Source organism: Sardina pilchardus, chromosome 3, assembly GCF_963854185.1.
Source record: "Sardina pilchardus chromosome 3, fSarPil1.1, whole genome shotgun sequence".
NCBI lineage: Eukaryota > Metazoa > Chordata > Actinopteri > Clupeiformes > Clupeidae > Sardina > Sardina pilchardus.
In genome coordinates, this window is record NC_084996.1 from 38,183,132 (window position 1) to 38,200,988 (window position 17,857).

Sequence of the window (17,857 nt, forward strand, 5' to 3'; positions counted from 1 at the left end):
AATCTGGTTGTGGCATGACATATTGGATTCTAGTTAAGTACCCTTTTAAGGACATCTCACTGGATCGGAGCTCCCATTTCCTTTGGCCCCAGCAGCCAAAATCGTCAGCTAGTTAATAAAACATGCACAGACTCCAGTGATGATGACGATGATGAAGACTGATGAAATAAAGACATATTGCAGGCACAGAAATTAGCCGTTTTAAAAATAGAGTCTGTTGCAGAGAACTGACATCATCGCACGACTTGTCCCGGACAAGGACACTGCGAACAGACGCCAGCAGTCTATCAAAGAAACACAATTATTAATCTGACCGACTGGACGAGTGTGTTCCTTGTTTGGTGTTAAAACACGCTGTTTTCCCTCTCAGAAAACGACAGAAGCTTTTAGCTACGTCTAAAGCCTACAGTACCTTACACTGACAGACTTTGACAATATTTGAGAAAGATTCTTGAAAGATTGTAGTCTTTTGAGTAAAGCTTGAATGAGTGGCATTAGTTAAAAGACTACAATCTTTAAAGAATCTTTCTCAAATCTTGTCATAGTCGTCAGTGTGAGGTAGGCTCAATGAAGACGCCCCAAGGGCCGGTGGGTGATGATGGGGCACTCTGCTGGGCACAAACATTAACGTGGAGGCAAAAGGGGAGCGTGTTGGCCAGTTAACTCGTCTGTGAAGTCATTTCTCCCCCCAGTTGTCAATGCTCAATCAACTTAAATCAGAGGGCTAAAAATATCCTGCTTGAAAGGCCATTAACCGCTTTTCGCCAAGATGCTTGACATTTACCCAACACCTTCTCTGCTCGTTTAGACAGCCAACTCCACCTGTTTCAGCAGCCGAGAGTAAACAGGCGGGGTGGGGAAGAGCCCCGAAGGCTGTATCACTCACTGAGGCCGTGACCAGCGCACAGCGAGTCACTCACCCGACCCCACCCCCCTTCTCCCCACCCCCACCCCCAGCCCCAGCACACTCATCAAATCCCAGGCCTCGTCGTGACATCCCAACTGAAACCAGAACCGCTCGAGTGAATCCAAAACAGATTAGGCAGCAGAGAAGGGCACTAATCCCTGAAAGACATCCCCATGACCATGCGCTCCCACATCCCCAGTGCCGAGCCTTGCACAAGGACACCTCTACCATTAGCCAGAGACAAATGAGCCCCGCAGCAGGCAGCCACAATGTGCCTCTCCAGACCAGCCACTGCTTTTAACGTTTAACGCATTGCGAGGAGTGCACGAGTGCTTTACTATAGCGATATGGGGAAAATACTCCATCCAATAAAGTACTAAACGTGTATACATTACTTATGTTTCCCCTTTAGGCAAAAACAAAAACATGGATGAAAGGCCAGTGTATACCAGCTGGTATACAGCAGGTCCATACCAGGTTCTCTGTCATTTATAAACAGTAATGGGAATGTCATGAACACGTTCCCATCATTTGTCCTAGAAGTTTCGTTTAAAATGGTCATTTTTGAGGAAAAATGGCTCATCACTGCAGAGAAGTGAAGAGCAGCTGCTATTCTACTCATACCACTCAAGTGGCAAGGTAAAAAAATGAGAAGATTAAGACAAGAACATATTTTCAAGCATTTTAATACAAACTTAATAAACTATCTACAAACTTAATAAACTATCAGTCCCTCTCAACATGTAAGACACTGACTCCAAATACTTTGTTATACTGTTTTTTTTTTTTTTATCAAGTATTGCACAATGTAGGTACAAAATTAATATACGATTACATTTTGTCCATAATATAGCAAAAATCTTTAAACTCTTAAACAGAAAATACAACTCTTATGTTTTCTTCTTTTTTTCAAAAAAAGCAAATATTCTTAAATTTTTCACCACTACGGAATATTCTGTACACAATCTTCGATGTTTTTAAAGATGGATTCATTTTACAATTTCAATAAAAAAAGAGAGAACGTAAAGCTGAGGCAGCCGTCACAGATCACTGGAGTAGTAAAAAGATATAAATGCAATACCATGTCGTAGAAACAATATATATACTCTGATATTTTACAAACTCTGTACTAAATTAAATTATACAATTAGAAAAAAGACCAGGAAATCCCACTTATTGATGCCAATCCTTTGACAAAAAAATTGGCTGTCCAGCTATGTCTTATACTGTAAGAGGCCATGACAAGTGTTTTTTTTTTCTTCTTTATAGATACCGTAAAACAGTCCATAAAAATAATTTTGTGCTTGGTTGGCAAAAGAAAGAAATAAAAATGTATTGAGTTTGAGTTTAGGTAACCAAGCTTGAACATGTACTACAAGCTTTTTCATCGTAAAAAAAAAAATAAAAATAACAAAAACAGAAAATAAACTCAAGGGGGCAAATAGTACATCACCCTTGGGCTCATGCGCTTGGACTGGTATACTGGGACTTTACAGTTGACATGTAGCTTTATCCATTTTTCCACATTTTTGTTTCTCTTTTTTTTTTTCTTCCCCAAATGTGCGTTTTCCAACTCACATCTCTGGTCGTTCACAATTTTTTTTTTTCCCATTTTTATTTTCCTAGTTGGCCATAACTGGCTGGAATTGCTGGTTAGAATACTGCATGTTGTTCAAGCTGAAATTCAAGCCATCCATGAGGGACTTCTCGTTGAGGCCACCGTAGGCCGCGAAAACGTCAAAGGCATTGCTGTACGGGAGAGGACCCAGGCCGAGCGGGCCGTCCCCGGGGAACACGGAGCCCGGGCTGCCCTGGCCCTGCAGGCTGGGGAACACAAACTCCTTGGCGTTGGGGGAGAGGGCGGAGGGCTTGGGGAGCTGCTGCGGGGGCTGCGGCGCGCCCAGGCCGAGGCCGTAGAGTGAGTGCATGGACGTGGAGATGGCTTTCTGCTTCAGCAGGCTGTTCACATTCAGGCCCAGGTTGGTGGGGGAGGTGCGGGCCACCTTCCCGCTACCGCCGGCACCGCTGCCGCCGCCGCCGCTGCCGTTGTTGTTGTTGTTGCGGCCGCTGCTCTTCATTTTGGTGGAGCCGAACTTGGTGGCGGCAAAGGTGGCAGTGGTGAAGGTTAAAGGCTGCGTGGAGCGTGGCATGAAGGTGGGGCTGACCGAGGCCGACTGGCCGAAGGGAGGGGAGGGGGAGCTGGATGTGGGGGAGGCCCCAGATGGAGGCTCGCTGATGGGCATGAAGACCTGGGCCTCGGGGTTGAAACTGTTCTTGATCTCCTTGTCCAGCTCGAGGCCGTTGTCATTGCTATCGTCCACGTAGAGCACCTTGACGGGCCCCTTCTCCCCGATCTGATAGGACACCTCGAAGGGGTCGATCCACACACTGAGGTCCTGAGGCAGGTTGTTGCGGACGTCCTCAATGTCCAACCCGCTCTCTTTGGCAGCTTGCTCCACCACAGGGTCCACCTTCTCCCCGACGTGTATGCATCGGAAGCCGGACCCTTTGTATGGCTTGTCTGGATACCAGTGTCCCTCGTACTTCTGCTTCAACTGACGTTCGAGCTCCTCGCCGAAGATGTTTACGCGTCGTCTTGGCAGCTTGTTGTACAGATAAGAAATTATAAAATTGAGTGCTACTTGGATTTCAAGCTGCATAGCTGCTGAATTGCCCAAGTGTAAATTATTCTTTTCCTTGGAAAAAAAAGTACTTCCGTTGATTTTGAGGTTGGCACGTCAGCAGTATTGTCAAAGCCTCCCAAGGTTGCGCGGTCTCCTGAAAGCTGGCAGCGTAACAAAAAGGGAAACAAAAACTTTGCAAAATTTCAAAACAAAGTGCTGATTGCAGAGGAAATGTCTTCGTTTCACAGATGAGTGATTCTGGCCCTTTAAGAGAGAGAGAGAGAGAGAGAGACGAAAAGCAAATTAGCGAGATGCCATAAAGTGTGTATTATGGGTCCTAGAGGTAGCGACAAGAACAAACGTGGTTTTATGCAATTGCCACAAGCACAAACGTGGTTTTATGCAAGTAGGCTTAATCTACTCTTGCTTTACAACATGTCACCATTTGGTCACACACCAGTCGTTTCTCTGACGCTTGAAATGGCTGAAGAGTTCGAGTGAACTGACATTTCAAATGGTAGGTCAATGAACAAACCCCCCCCCCACCACAAGAAGAGCACAAAAATCTAATTGCATTCTGGCATACAACGGAAAAGAAGGACGTCCACCTGCTGACACCACTTGCTCTGAATAAAATTAGATAGCTCACCCTCCTTGCCAGAAAGAAAGGCAACAGAAAACAACCAATGTCTTTCACACAGCAACCAGATCCAAAACGTTTATTTTGTTTTGAGAGATATTTAAAAAGCCCTACGAGTCTGTGTGCGGTTCATCGTCTGAGGCAGGCAGCAGAGGGACTCGCAGAACTGATCTCGTGTTACATAATAACTAGCCTTCCTCGCTCTAAACCCTCACAATGTATCACCTATTCAAAGTGGCACCACACGGACTAGCTTGTTCCGATCGAATGAAGTTATCTGGTCACAAAGTAGAACCCGTTCTATGCTACATGGAGACATATGAATTCACAGTAAACAACTAATGTAATTGGTCAATTTGGGCAACGAAATTATTCTCGGCAACAAACATTGTTTGTATGCATGCAACGATTTGGGTGTAACTAGAAGATAAAACAGGTTTTATTCCTACAGATATCCCACACAAATCCAGTTAACTCACACACACAGACACACACACACACACACACACACACACACACACAAACACTGGCAGAAGCAAACGTGCTGAGTAAGATAACCTTCCCTCGACAGATGATTTAAACGCGTTATTTAAAGAACATCTGACTACTGCTATTTTAAATGGGATAGCCTATAGCAACGATAAGGACATGTTGGCATAAGATCACAAAAACTTAAAAGCCTCAACATTATATGGCTCAAATCACCACATGCAAACCAGCCTTCAATATATAGATATATATTGTCACGCTTACCCCTCCCTATTATAATACAGTCTAACTGACGCAGCAACTTGGCTGGGATTTAATATGGCAAGATGATTAACGACTGGAACTATTGAGTTTCTAATCAAAATGGTGATAGATTATCTAATGCAAGAACTCAGCATTTCACTTGGCTTTTAAAGGCGAAGAAATAGAAGGAAATACTTACTTTCACGATAAAAAAAAAGATTCTCAGTAGTTCTGAAGTACCGTTAGTGCAAATAGGAGAGTGGATATAAATATTTTCTTCACATGTATCATAAAAAAATGTTCCAGTATGTGTAGCTGTCTATAGCTATATTATCTTGCTTCAGTTTCTTATTTTAAGCAGTTTTTCGTTTTCACCTTTCGACAGGCAAGGTCTTGCTTCTCTACACCTGGCTGTTTTTACAACTTCAGTCTGTACCATGAATTTCACCCTGTATTTATAGGTTTCCTCCGCCACGGACACGAGGTAGGCGGTGATGCGGTTTCAGAGGTCAAAACAATACGAAGACAGCTTTTGAGTCAGCTATTGGTTATTTAAACTAACTAAACCCGCCCATCTGCCAAAGACGTCCACGTCCATTGGTTTCTTGGCACTATCTGTCACTGGCATACGATTTCATGAGACGAAGTCACGCCTATACAGAACATTTGCGTCACACATTACCTAGTTCCATCACCATATCTCCCTAAACAGAAGCCACTACAGGAGACCTACCTTTTAATGTAATTATTTCAGCCATCTCTTGTCATGCAAACCTAATATGGTTGCTCTCTGTTCCAAACAGACTGTTCATGCGTAAAAGCGATTCAAGGTATTTAAACCCGTCAACTCTTTCCATACAGTCAGTGATCTATTCATAGATCTGGCAGAGTTAGACTTTGCATTCAACCTAGGGGTTTGTTTATAAATAGGAACGAGACATACTGTTTTATTCTATTTGACTATCCATAGCCTTCGGCAGCCTAATAGCAAAGGGACAGTTTATAACGCTTGAGCGTCGATCTCTGAAATACAGTAGCGCTCCACGGTGGCGTTCGGTGCAACCAAACATATTTGAATTTGCAGAAAAGACCAGAACGCTTAGAAAAGCCAGACAAGTAAACATTTAGGTGCTTAACGAAGCAGTTTGGTAGGTGTGTCAGAGTAACCAACGGGAACTCAGGATTCGTTTCCTCGAGAAGCAGGGTAGAGCTGAGGGAACCTAGGTGGAGTTACATCTTGCCAGTGGTCGTGTGAGGAAAAAACACGAATGCTGATTGGCTCGGAACAGGGCAGGAGCTCTCCCTGAATGGTTTGTCCGTATCCAGGGTGCTGATGTCGTATTACATGTCATATTTCAGTAGAATAGGTTTTGAATTTTAAAGAGATACATTAGGTCACAACATAGGCTTACCCTCAAGCCAAGAAGGTCCAAGTCTGACACTTTTCCCACTTACATGTGGGCAGTATGTAGGCTGGTTTGAACAGATTTATAATTTTCCATCAGGAGTCCTCAACCAAATGAGAGGGGAAAAAACTTGACTAGCTTTGGAGCAGTGTTGAGTTAAACATCATTCACAAGCCATTTGAATCACATGTTACAGTGAATTGTGAACGCACAAAGGAATCCACTGAGTGTGATGTTTTCTAGTCAGGGCCTAAAACAGTGTGGAGAACACAATTGGACTTGCATGGAGTTCAAGCATGACTCACAATAGCACCGATCTAAACAGTGCTGGCAAGGCATTCTGAGTTATTTAGACAGCAAACAACCCAAAAGAATCTGTCCATGTGCATTCCTGGGCAGTGTCCAGTCTATGGAATGGTGGTCCATTGCATCTTGGTTGTCTTTCAGGTGGAATTTGTCTGTGAACTTATTTCATTCCCTCTATAGGCAGCTGATGAACAATGGGAATTAGTTGCTAGCAGTGATGATGAAAAAAAAGAGTCTCTCAGGGTCTTACACACCATGTTTGTATTGTGAATCCTTACCTTGCTTTGATGGTGCTGTGAACATTGCAGGAGACCGTAATGCCATTTACTGTAAAGAGGTATACTGGCTTACCTTTGAACCAAATATCTTTCACTCTTTACTTTGGCCTCTTCCCCTGATTGGGATGCAATTTAAGAAGTTTAATCCTAATTAGTTCTCAAGGCAATTGTGCTCTCGTGTTATATGATTGCTGGAGGTTAAGACAGTGTTTACACCTCCTCTGTATCCCATAATACTCCACACTGTCTTGGACACTCGCTGTGTAGCAACAGTGGTCCTACCTCAGCATTGTGCGCAATGAAAATGTAGGTTTCGTATTCTTATTGCCAAGGTGTGCCTCTGTATTCTTGCTGACCGATGAAGGGTTCTTGTCTGCTCACTGCAGTTCTTATCGGGGCACAAGGATAAATGTGCTTATACACGTCCTTGCCTAATGACCTGTGATATTTCTGGTTCTGCCAGCGGCAAAAGAGCGAAGGGAGAAGCAAAAGGCAGCTAATTCATGGGAAAACATTACTGAGCACCAGGCTTTTCTCTGATTGAGGTGTCTACTTATAGTGCCACTCCAACACACAAACCTACAGGGTAAGAGTTAGTAAACCACGTAGCTTACCTCTGTCCTGCTGCCAAGCCTCCTCCCTCCCTCTCTCTCTCTCTGTCCCTTTCTCTCTGTCCCTCTCTCTCTTTGGCTCTCTCCCTCCCATCGAGGTCAGACCGGAGGCTTTTGACGTCACTGATTGTTATTACTTAACATGGAGGCTGGAGTGGAGTTTGCACAATAAACAAATGCTCTGTTCCTCTGATGTTCTGCTGAGAGGAACGTGTGAAGGGGAAGAGACCAAAGCCGGGGCAATGGGGTGGTGGATGAGAAGATAGAGAGAGACAGAGAAAGTGATTTAAAATGAGGCAATGCCTGAAAGCTCTGCTTGTCTTTTTTTTTTTGACTTTTTTTCCATCACAACCTATACTTCTGTGTTCCTGTCAAAGTGATGTAGGCTACATTGTCTTATAATAATGTTGACTATAAAAAAGTCTGTATATTGGCTTGAGGAATATCACTGACAAATGTTTTGTATGTGTCAGCATACTTGTCCAAACCAATTCAGATTCTGACTGTGAAGAAAAGACTATGCTTGACAGCATGCCATGTAAATTGAATGTAAGTGAGGGTCACTAGCCTATAAGATCATGACCACTGAAACTACTGACCACTTCCTATGTGTGTATATTAGCTGGCTGACTGACTGACTGACCCTGGGAGACCTTTAAATGAGCTTTAATCCGAGTCAGTGCAACCTGCTCTTGAGCAGGGGCGAGTTTACACGTAAATACTTCCAAAGCTCAGTTTGTACAGGAGCCTAGCTAACCTAGTGTGCTAACATCTCTGCCAAGCAACGCAACCATGTTTATTTGCTACAGTGACTACACTGTGTCTGTTTACATAATGTTTCAGATTATGAGATGGCTTCCTTTTGAGTTATTGAGGCTTTTCTTTTTTTTAAAATCTACTCGTAATTAGTCTCCATCCGTGCAGCCTGATGTGACATTTAGCAATATTTCCAGAGGACACACATCAAACACTGTTGACGTCTGGTGAACATAACTCCATGTCAACACGGAGTCTTAGTCTGGATCATGAGTCCTTTCCATGCTGGTTGCATTCATATCCCAGTCTGTTACATAATTCATGCAGAGTCCAATTAGGCGAGGTCAATACTTCAGTGTGGAAGTGTTACTCTGCCCGTCCGTCCGCGAAGCACAAATGACCCTTGACCTGCTTGGACACAACTACCGTAACAACGCCCCTTTCCAGGCACTCTCTTTTATCACAAACGATGTAGCCTATTCACCTTTTATAAAGACAACACAAGGAAGATTTTGATCACTTTGACTTTAATCACTAATTGACTAACTACCGCCTTTTCTGGTAATATTCTGAGGTAATGTGATCAATCAGACACCAGCATTTATCATTAAAATAGTCAGGGTTTGTTACAGTCCCGAGTCCCGACGACATACAGGATATGTACTGGATGCACTGTATTCTGTCAACATACTGAAAGTACATACTCACACTGTCCTTGGATGAATTAACTGGATTTTTACGATCTTATTCGTTTCAATTTACGTGCCGCATAGCACTTACTTTCTCTCTCACCCTTTGTTGACTGACATCATCAGCGGCATATAAGTTATATACAAGCAGAGGAGGATACAAGGATACAAGGAGGTTTATTTGTCACATGCATATGATTACTAAGTAAAAAATGCAGTGAAATTGTCAGTTCCTTCGCCTGTTGTGCATATGGGGGGGTGGTGGTGGAGGGGGGGACAACCCTATTACGCTCACAATTATGTAAGGCTTATGTAGAACACACACACACACACACAAACATTCTATGATGAAGACATAACATCTCTAGCCTCAAGAAACCTTTTGATTTCTTCGAATGCAGGCCCTGGTGAATCAGGCATGCTGTTTCGCTTTCCCTTTTCCATGGAAATCCGGCGATCACATGCTCTTGGGCTACTGAATGAATTAGGAGGGTCTGGGTGGGGGTGGGGGGGGTGGAGTCAATAGGTCAGGTGGCCCTGCTCTCAGCTGACTCCGAGAGGGCATTCTCAGGACATCTGAGGCGTAAAATGAACCTTGCTGAAATTATGGGGGGGAGGGGGGGGGGAGAAATCCCCCTCTCAACGAGCATGAGCAACTCTATTTGCTAATGGGAAAGCATGAGGAGGATGGTGAAGTGCTGTGGGGCTTTACAGTTACCCGGAATCACGCATTAAGACATCATTTTTTTAGATCCCGCTGATGAAATGCCATTCGGCGGCTTTTTAAAATGGATGGAGATGAAATGGATTCAGCCTCGCTGCGTTAAGTGACCCACCCAGCAATACTTTCCCAGCAACTGTCCGTGGTGTTCTCATCGGGACAGGTATTGACATTGTCCCCGCGAATATAGAGGCTCAGGATCTAACGTGGCACCATTTTGCCTGAAATATTGGTGCTTTTTAATCCTTCCCCCCCACCCTCACATTTAAACGTAAAACGGTACATCCGTCACATTTCGAAGTGTGAATGCACCGTTTCTGTGCGTAGTGTGGACAGTGCATTAACAGTGATTCATCCCTTCATACTTGTGATTAAATGGAATCCCTGTGCCATAAAGTTCCGAAATGAATGGAGGCCATTTTTCACTCCCTCTCTTTGACAGGCCTAATGTACTCCCCTTTATTTATGTCGAACACTGGAGCTGTTGAATTTTAATGCCAAAGATTCATGAGGCAGTTTTTTTTTTATCATCAAATCAAGCGATTACTTATATTTTGTTCCCACCAAAGCCTACTGTGCTTTTCGTAAGATGAGAGTTGCGACCAAGCCTACTTCAAAAGAGAGTTTTTTAGAAAACCAACCAACACTCATTAGTTACACAATCTTGAGCAGAATAGTATCTTACATAGTCCTCTGCACCAATGTCATTTTCCCAGTGGAAACCAATGCTGAACTGAATGTACAGAAAGGGGGCTTTTAGTGAGTGTGTGTGTGTGTGTGTGTGTGTGTGTGTGTGTGTGTGTGTGTGTGTGTGTGTGGTGGGGGGCATGGTACTGACAGACAAGGATCAAACAGGACCGTGTTCAACGAGTGCCAGGGGGGCAACTGGAAGCTCAAAGCCTCGGAGGTGTTTCAAGTTTTAGGAGGGCCTGTGTTAATGAGGGACTCACAGGGAAGAGGGGGACAGGGGGCAGGGGTGTGGTGTGTGTGTGTGTGTGTGGGGGGGGGGCAGATGAAGGAAGCCAGGGGTGCGAGGTGAGGGGAAGTGGCTGCCGAGGTGTCCCACTTGGCGGGGAGGTGTCCCACCCTCCGAGTCAAAAGGAGCAGGCGTTTTATAGACCCGCAGCCTCAGGCGTGGGACTGGCTCGTAAAGAGGCATAAAGGAGGCGGCTCGCCCCGGAGCCCAGATCAATGCTGAGCATCGACGCTGAATATTTATGGGCAACACAATATTGCTCATTCATTTCCATTTCTCTTTGTCGTGGCAGTATTGAAGGAAGGCAGATGAGTTTCTGAAGGACGTATAGGAGAGGGAGAGAGGGCAGCTGTTGGGAAGGAAACACACACAGGGAAACACAGGTGAGAGAGACACAGAGGAGACTGAGCATCTCTCTCTCTCTCTTTCTCTCTCTCTCTCTAGTTTTCTAAAGGAAACAACAAAGCACGAAAAAAGGGGTGAAAAATAAAGCAACAAGGAGGCCATTAGCAATTATAAACGCAAGAGGAATTAGAAGTGCCAAAGAATCTGGAGCGGCTGTGGAGGGTGTGTGTGTGTGTGTGTGTGTGTGTGTGTGTGTGTGTGTGTGTGTGTGTGTGTGTGGTGCCTGATAAATGAGGGTTGAAATCATATTAGACAGGAAGAAGATGAAGAGATGAGGGGAGCAAATGTCCCTCTGCCGCCATGCTGCAGGGCTGCTCTGCATTCTCCGTGGAGGAGTAATGGGGGGCCAGCTAATGCATTCCAAAGTTCAAATATCTACCTCATTCATTATGGATCTCTCTCTCTCTCTCTCTCTCTCTCTCTCTCTCTCTCTCTCTCTCTCTCTCTTTTTCTCTCCGCCTGGCTGTTCCCCGCCCGGCCACGTAAACGCCGTTGCGGAACAACGTGGAAGAGACAGCTTGCACGTGTGAACGGAGGCAGTTTGGTGGTCAGCAGGTGAGAATATGAGCATGTGCATGGATCCTCTGTGATCAGATCCATCCTCAAAAATTCCACATTTTTTTTTAATCACTTCACTTCCGATGCGAGTCGCAGCTGTAGAGTTCTTGGAAGACATAAGAGTGTGGGGTGTGTGAGTGCATTGCTGTGTTGGGTCAGGAGATGATGCACCCTCGTTGGGGTTTTCGGTGTTTGTTTGTGTGTGTGACATTTCCACTGAAGAAAACAAAGGTCTTACAGGGGAAAGGTCAGCACTCAGAAAGAGGGAAGTGGCTGGAAATTCCATGCTGTGAGACTTCTAAAAGAGACCAAACAAGATAGCAAGTTCCTGATGTTCTTATAACTTCCCCTAATCTCTACTTGTGAAAGAGCTCAAGCAACTTTCTCTTTTCACTCCTTTTCTGTATCTCTCTCTCTCTCTCTCTCTCTCTTTCCCTCTTTCGTTCTCATGTCTCCTTTGGCAATGTGCAAAAATCCCAAACCAATTAAATACAGACACACATTGACCCTATACTGCCAACATTTCCAATAGACGTACTTAGTTACATATACTAGATAGATATGCAACCAGAAATCTGTTTCCATATTCCAACTGCTCCTTCTAATTAGGCCAGCAGTCCTCTCCTACTGCTCGGTGATGGTTCTCAATTGTGTCCAGTCCCGTTCCACGCACTGCTCTGGGATGACACTGCTCCTGCTCCTGCTCCTGCTCCTGCTCCTGCTCCTGCTCCTGCTGCTCCTGCTCCTGCTCCTGCTCCTGCTCCTGCTCCTGCTCCTGCTCCTTTAACACATCCTGCCTTTAGGCCCCAGCCGTGGCGCGTGTGTGTGTGTCTGTTGGGGGGGGGGGGGGGGTTGGGTAGTAGGGGGGCAAAGGTTAAAAGGGAAGAAATGGCACGAGAGGACTGTGCAAACACTCCCAGAATATCTCGATTTGGAGGCACATCCTGTGCAGATGTTTGCAGATGGGCCGGTTTGAAGATGGCGCCCTGCCCAGTTACACACACACGCACAGCGGCTGCCGGGGCAGGAACAAACACTCACATATTTCTCGGGCATATGCTCACACTTGCCTCTCTATGAATATTTTCCCCCCCCTCCCTCACCCCATGCCTGCCCCATGCCCCACTCCACCACCTGAAGAATGTAGACATTATATTTACAGTGACTGAAACACACATTGGAGTTTTAGATTGCTGAGGACTTGAGGTTTTTCCATTCAAACAGAGATAGGAATCTACATTACTACCTAAAGTATGAAAAGGGGGACACGTTTATGGATCAGTACACAGCACACAGGCTATAGTAGCCTACACCACATCTATCCTCTCTGCCACTTTCTGACTGGCGCTTAATAGAAAGGCACAGCTGTGGCAATGACCTCACAGCTGATGACAGCAAACAAATGTGACTTTAAAATGCTGTCACAAGACTCGCTTTGCTGTTGACCTGTCTCTCGTTGTCTTAATTATTAACTGTACTCACCCAGTTTATTTGTTCATTTGTCTGCTTCTCCATGTTGTCTGTGTGTCTGTCTGTTAATCTATCTATCTATCACGTGACCCACTGACCTGGCATTACATGCATAGTTTTATTGGGCAATAATGTCACCCATGTCAGTAGGACACGGTATCGTCTTCCTCATGCATTGACCCACCAAGCAGTCGTTAGTCTTGATTTTTTTTAAGAAGGAATTCTGCTGATATGATACACAACTGTCAGAGCAACAGCTGTTGCTGAGGTGCATCCCTTGGTTTGTGGGTGCAAATACACACACACACACACACACACACACACACATACACACACACCTACTGTACAAGCACACTTACACACACTTACACACGTGCAAATGCCTACGCACACACACACACACACACTTACACACATGCACACACACTCTCACACACACACACACACACACACACACACTTACACACAAACACACGTGCACACACACAGCATGTGACAACAGGCAACAGGCTCTAGATATAGGAGGTGTGTTGAGGCAGCTGTGTGATGTGTCATTGCAGTTGTTAGCATTGGGCACATATGGTGTAGTCATGTAAAATGAGGACAAGTAACGAGCGCACACTAAACAAGACATATATAATACGCTGCACGGGTGCTAACATGCTGTATCCTCTGCTTTATATTCCCTCGTTTCTTTCTCTCCATTTCCTTCTATCCACCGTTCTCTTTCACTCCATCCAGTACAGCCAGCCAGCAGGCACATTGGTCCCCCCTTTCAGCTGAGGTTCTGCTCAAGGTTGTTCTACCGGTCAAGAGGGACCATTTCCCTTCCCCACAGTCATTGTATATACATACAATCGGATTGGATTGGATTGAACTGAGCATGACTCATATAGGCCTAACCATGTCATATGTCCATGGCTGAGTCACTGACTGTTATCATATGAACAGACAGTACAGCTAACAGAAATGATGCAGAAATCAAATTGGAATGCCATTGACCGGTGCAAATGTATTTCTGTGTAAATAACAGTTGTCCTCCAAAGATGGGGGTTGTGGTGGGTTAATCATTTAAAAAGATTATGCAAAAACCTCACGATGGAACTGTTTTTGTCTGTAAAACAGTTCTGTGACGAGCTCTTTACGTCTCTGAGTTGCACAATCATGCCACATCTCTGCGGTTGCACCATATAAACCTCGGCCTCTGCTTCATACCAGGGGGAAAACAGGCTTCCAACTGGGACAGAAAATGTTTGTCAGCTGGACATTCAGAAATAACTGGAGCATTGCCCCTGACACAACAGCGTGTTAGACCTCTTCTCTTCTATAATCCAGAGTCATGTTCAATCGATTTGACTTTCCTCTTACTTTAACCATCCATTAGCTTGGTTCATTTATGCCCTTTTTGACTTCATTGAATACAGCTGTTTTGCATATTTATAAATAATGTAATTGGTCAGGCGATTTTTCAAAACAAATACACTCACAAGGGTTTGTGGGACTGTATCTTTAATCTCTCTGTTAATGTATGCGTAGAATTCAATTACATCATATGTCTGTCACCGAATATGTTTTCTCAAGGTGAGCTTTTGTCAAAATGGTCTCATTGATTTCTGTGAGATTGCTTTGTCCATAAAAATCACTTCCAGACTGATTTTGGGTCAGAGGATGGGCAAGTGAATATTGACCTCCTCGGGACTAATTACTTCAGAATGACACACAAGCCTGACAGCCTATCAAGACAGGCGCAAGACCTTCAGAGATCTCTCATTGTGTTCTGGGTCCTCTAGAGTTCAAACCCCACATCAAGAGCTATCTCCCCATCAGACTATCAGAAACGTCAACAATAAAATAAACTCTTCTGGAAAGAGGGGGCCCTGCTAGACAGGGTAAACCCAACCTGATCTGCCAGAGATTGAATTTCGCCCCTGCAGCTCAGGCTGGAAACCTGCACATCTATTTCTCCTATCCAAACGTACGTAACGTCATTTGAAATATGCCTATTTGATCACGCCTCTTGTGCAGTAGAAATACAGCGAAGATAGACACCCCAGACTAATGCTCAATCTTACTATAAAAGACTGGGTCCTGCTGGTTTGAGTGCCGGTGATGTCCCGAGTGGTCAGCAAAACCCAATCTCAGACTGGCCACTGCTCCCGTATTCATTGTGCAGGTGACATCAGACTGGCCACTGCTCCCGTATTCATTGTGCAGGTGACATCAGACTGGCCACTGCTCCCGTATTCATTGTGCAGGTGACATTTAAGTGCGGCAGTGCGGCCAGCCACCATGGGCAGGGAGTTAATGAGATGGAGGGGGTTAGACTCATGGTGGAGGGAACGTGATGTGTTGGAGAGAGAGGGAGAGAGAGAGGGAGTGTGTGTGTGTGAGAGAGAGAGACAAAGGGAGAGAGAGAGGGAAAGAGTGTGTGTGTGTGAGAGAGGGAGCGTGTGTGAGAGAGAGAGGAAGGGAGAGTGTGTGTGAGAGAGAGAGAGAGAGAGAGAGTGTGTGTGTGTATGTGTGTGTGTGAGAGAGAGGGAGGGAGGGAGAGGGAGAGTAATTCAGGGGACAATGCAAAGGTCAGAGGGGTGGTGTAGCAGTTGTGCGTGTCATGGTCCGTCTGAGCCCTCACGTGTGCACTCTGAGGAGGTGTTTTCTTTAAATAGACGATCGATGCTCCAGGGCTCGGCCCACAGAACCCGCCCGCGTCCTCTTCATTTCTCCCTCATTCAGTGATTTATGAGCAGGCAGTGAGGAGGCCACAAATGTCCCCTTTTGGATGCTATGGATTGGCACCATGATAGATGATCGCTCAGACAGACGGGACTGCTGCATAAAAGCAAAACAGCAGGGAGAGAGAGAGAGAGAGGGAGAGAGAGAGGGAGGGAGGGAGAGGGTGAAAGAGGGTAGATCGAGAGAGGGTGAAAGAGGATAGAGAGAGAGGGAGGGAGAAAAGGTGAAAGAAGGCAAGGGAGGGAGAGAGAAAGAGGGTGAAAGAGGATAGATAGTGGGAGGGAGAGGGAGAGAAAGTGATAGAGGGAGGGAGAGAGGGAGAGGGAGGGTGATAGAGGGTAGATTGAGAGAGGGAGAGAGGGAGAGAGAGAGGTTGAGAGAGGGAGATAAAGGGAGGGAGAGAGAGGGTAGATTGAGAGAGAGAGAGAGAGAGAGAGAAGTTCCACATGTTCAACATCAGTAAGCTGATCCTCCCGCTGTGCCAGAGAGGCACAATGACAGTGCACTCTGCCAGTGCACGCCAGCCGGCCGGCCTCCCCACACACAGCCACGGGCCAGGCCTGGGAGCACAGGCTATTTATACGGAGTAGTGGGCTCCCACTCACAGAGCAGGACAGACATGTGGCCAGTACACACACTCACTGTCTCGCACGACCTGTGGTTTCGTGCTGTGCTTCTGTCTGTGTGTGTGTGTGTGTGTGTGTGTGTGTGTGTGTGTGTGTGTGTGTGTGTGTGGTTTTGTGCTGTGCCTCTGTGTGTGTGTCTGAATATGAATATGACATGAATATCCTCTGTGTATGTATGTGCTTGTGCATGTGTCTGTGGATGTGCTTATGTATGTGTGTGTGTGAGAGAGTCTCTCTCTCTGTGAGTGTGTGTGTGTGTGTGTGTGTGTGTGTGTGCGCGTGTGTTTGTGTCTGTCTGTGTGTGTGTGTGTGTGTGTGTGTGTGTGTGTGTGTGTGTGTCTGCGCTTGTGTCTGTGTGTCTATGTCTTTGCCTGTTTTCAGATGTAAGCATTTGATAAGACTGAACATGTATCTATTTGGCGAGTTTTAAAGGTTGGCTCTTGAACATGCATTTTCCCATTCATCCGTTCCAAGAGGTTTTTATTTATTTATTCTATTTTATTTCATCCCAGCAGATCAAATCGATCCACTCTCCCTCATTTGTAGTACATGCGCAATAACAACTGTAATGGCAGACACAACACACACTTATCTACACACTGGCCCAGCCACACACACACACACACACACACTTATGTACACACTGCCCCAGCCACAGCCGCTCTTCACAAAAAGAAGTGGCTCTCCGCAGGCCATGAGGACAAAATGAGGGGAAGAAACGTTCAAACAGACGACAACAACAACAGGCGTTCTCAACTCCATTTGAGCATAACAAACCTAATCTATTTTCTCCCTCTTTCTCTATCTCTCTGTCTCTCTGTGTGACAAGTAAGGGCCTGATAGATTGCTGGGTGGAACTGAAATTGATTTGCCACAGACACACAGATTACATAAGGTCCGCTCTATTAATAGGCAGGTGATGTGGAGAATGGAAAATGCCTTTAAAAGACTCTGGGGGTTGTAAATGTTTTTGTCCAATTTGCCATTTTGTTCCCCCGTTTCACAGACAAAAATCAGCATTATGTTGTCAGCTCCTCGTTGTCAGCTAATATTTATGTTCAGGCTACTGGTGCGTGTCAGCAAAAACACGGCTTTTTACTGCTGCCACTGTTTGAGGACACACGCCTGTTTTCATTGTTGACGATTACACATCAACTGGGAGGTGATCCTGACCAGTTGTGGTGGTCTGGACTCTCTGGTCTCTGGCGGCGACCGCTTGGTCACCGTGCCCCGCGTTTCACCTGTGCGGCTGGCCGCGGTCAGAACCTTCCTGTGCGTCATCTGGAGAGAATCGATCTGATGACCTCATTTAACACTCTCCTGATATGTTCGCCAGGTGCCTCTTTTTCCCCCTATAAAATTACATTTCATGGTCATGCCTGACAACCAATAAACAACTCAAGTCATGCGTGACTAATC

At 45.5% G+C, this 17,857-nt stretch overlaps 1 protein-coding gene across 1 annotated transcript; it reads right to left on the reverse strand.

Annotated features, from left to right (window-relative positions):
• Nucleotides 1-1,621: 1,621 nt before the first annotated feature.
• On the reverse strand, nt 1,622-5,341 carry tob1a (transducer of ERBB2, 1a). The gene is made up of 2 exons (XM_062533207.1): nt 5,103-5,341; nt 1,622-3,795 (listed from the first exon to the last, which is right to left on the reverse strand). The coding sequence occupies exon 2, from the start codon at nt 3,565-3,567 to the stop codon at nt 2,530-2,532; it is 1,038 nt and encodes a 345-aa protein (XP_062389191.1). The 5' UTR covers nt 3,568-3,795; nt 5,103-5,341; the 3' UTR covers nt 1,622-2,529.
• Nucleotides 5,342-17,857: the final 12,516 nt, after the last annotated feature.

What these genes read in the sequence shown, in the direction of transcription:
- tob1a (XM_062533207.1), bottom strand. Translation starts at nt 3,567, where the DNA reads ATGCAGCTTGAAATCCAAGTAGCACTCAATTTTATAATTTCTTATCTG.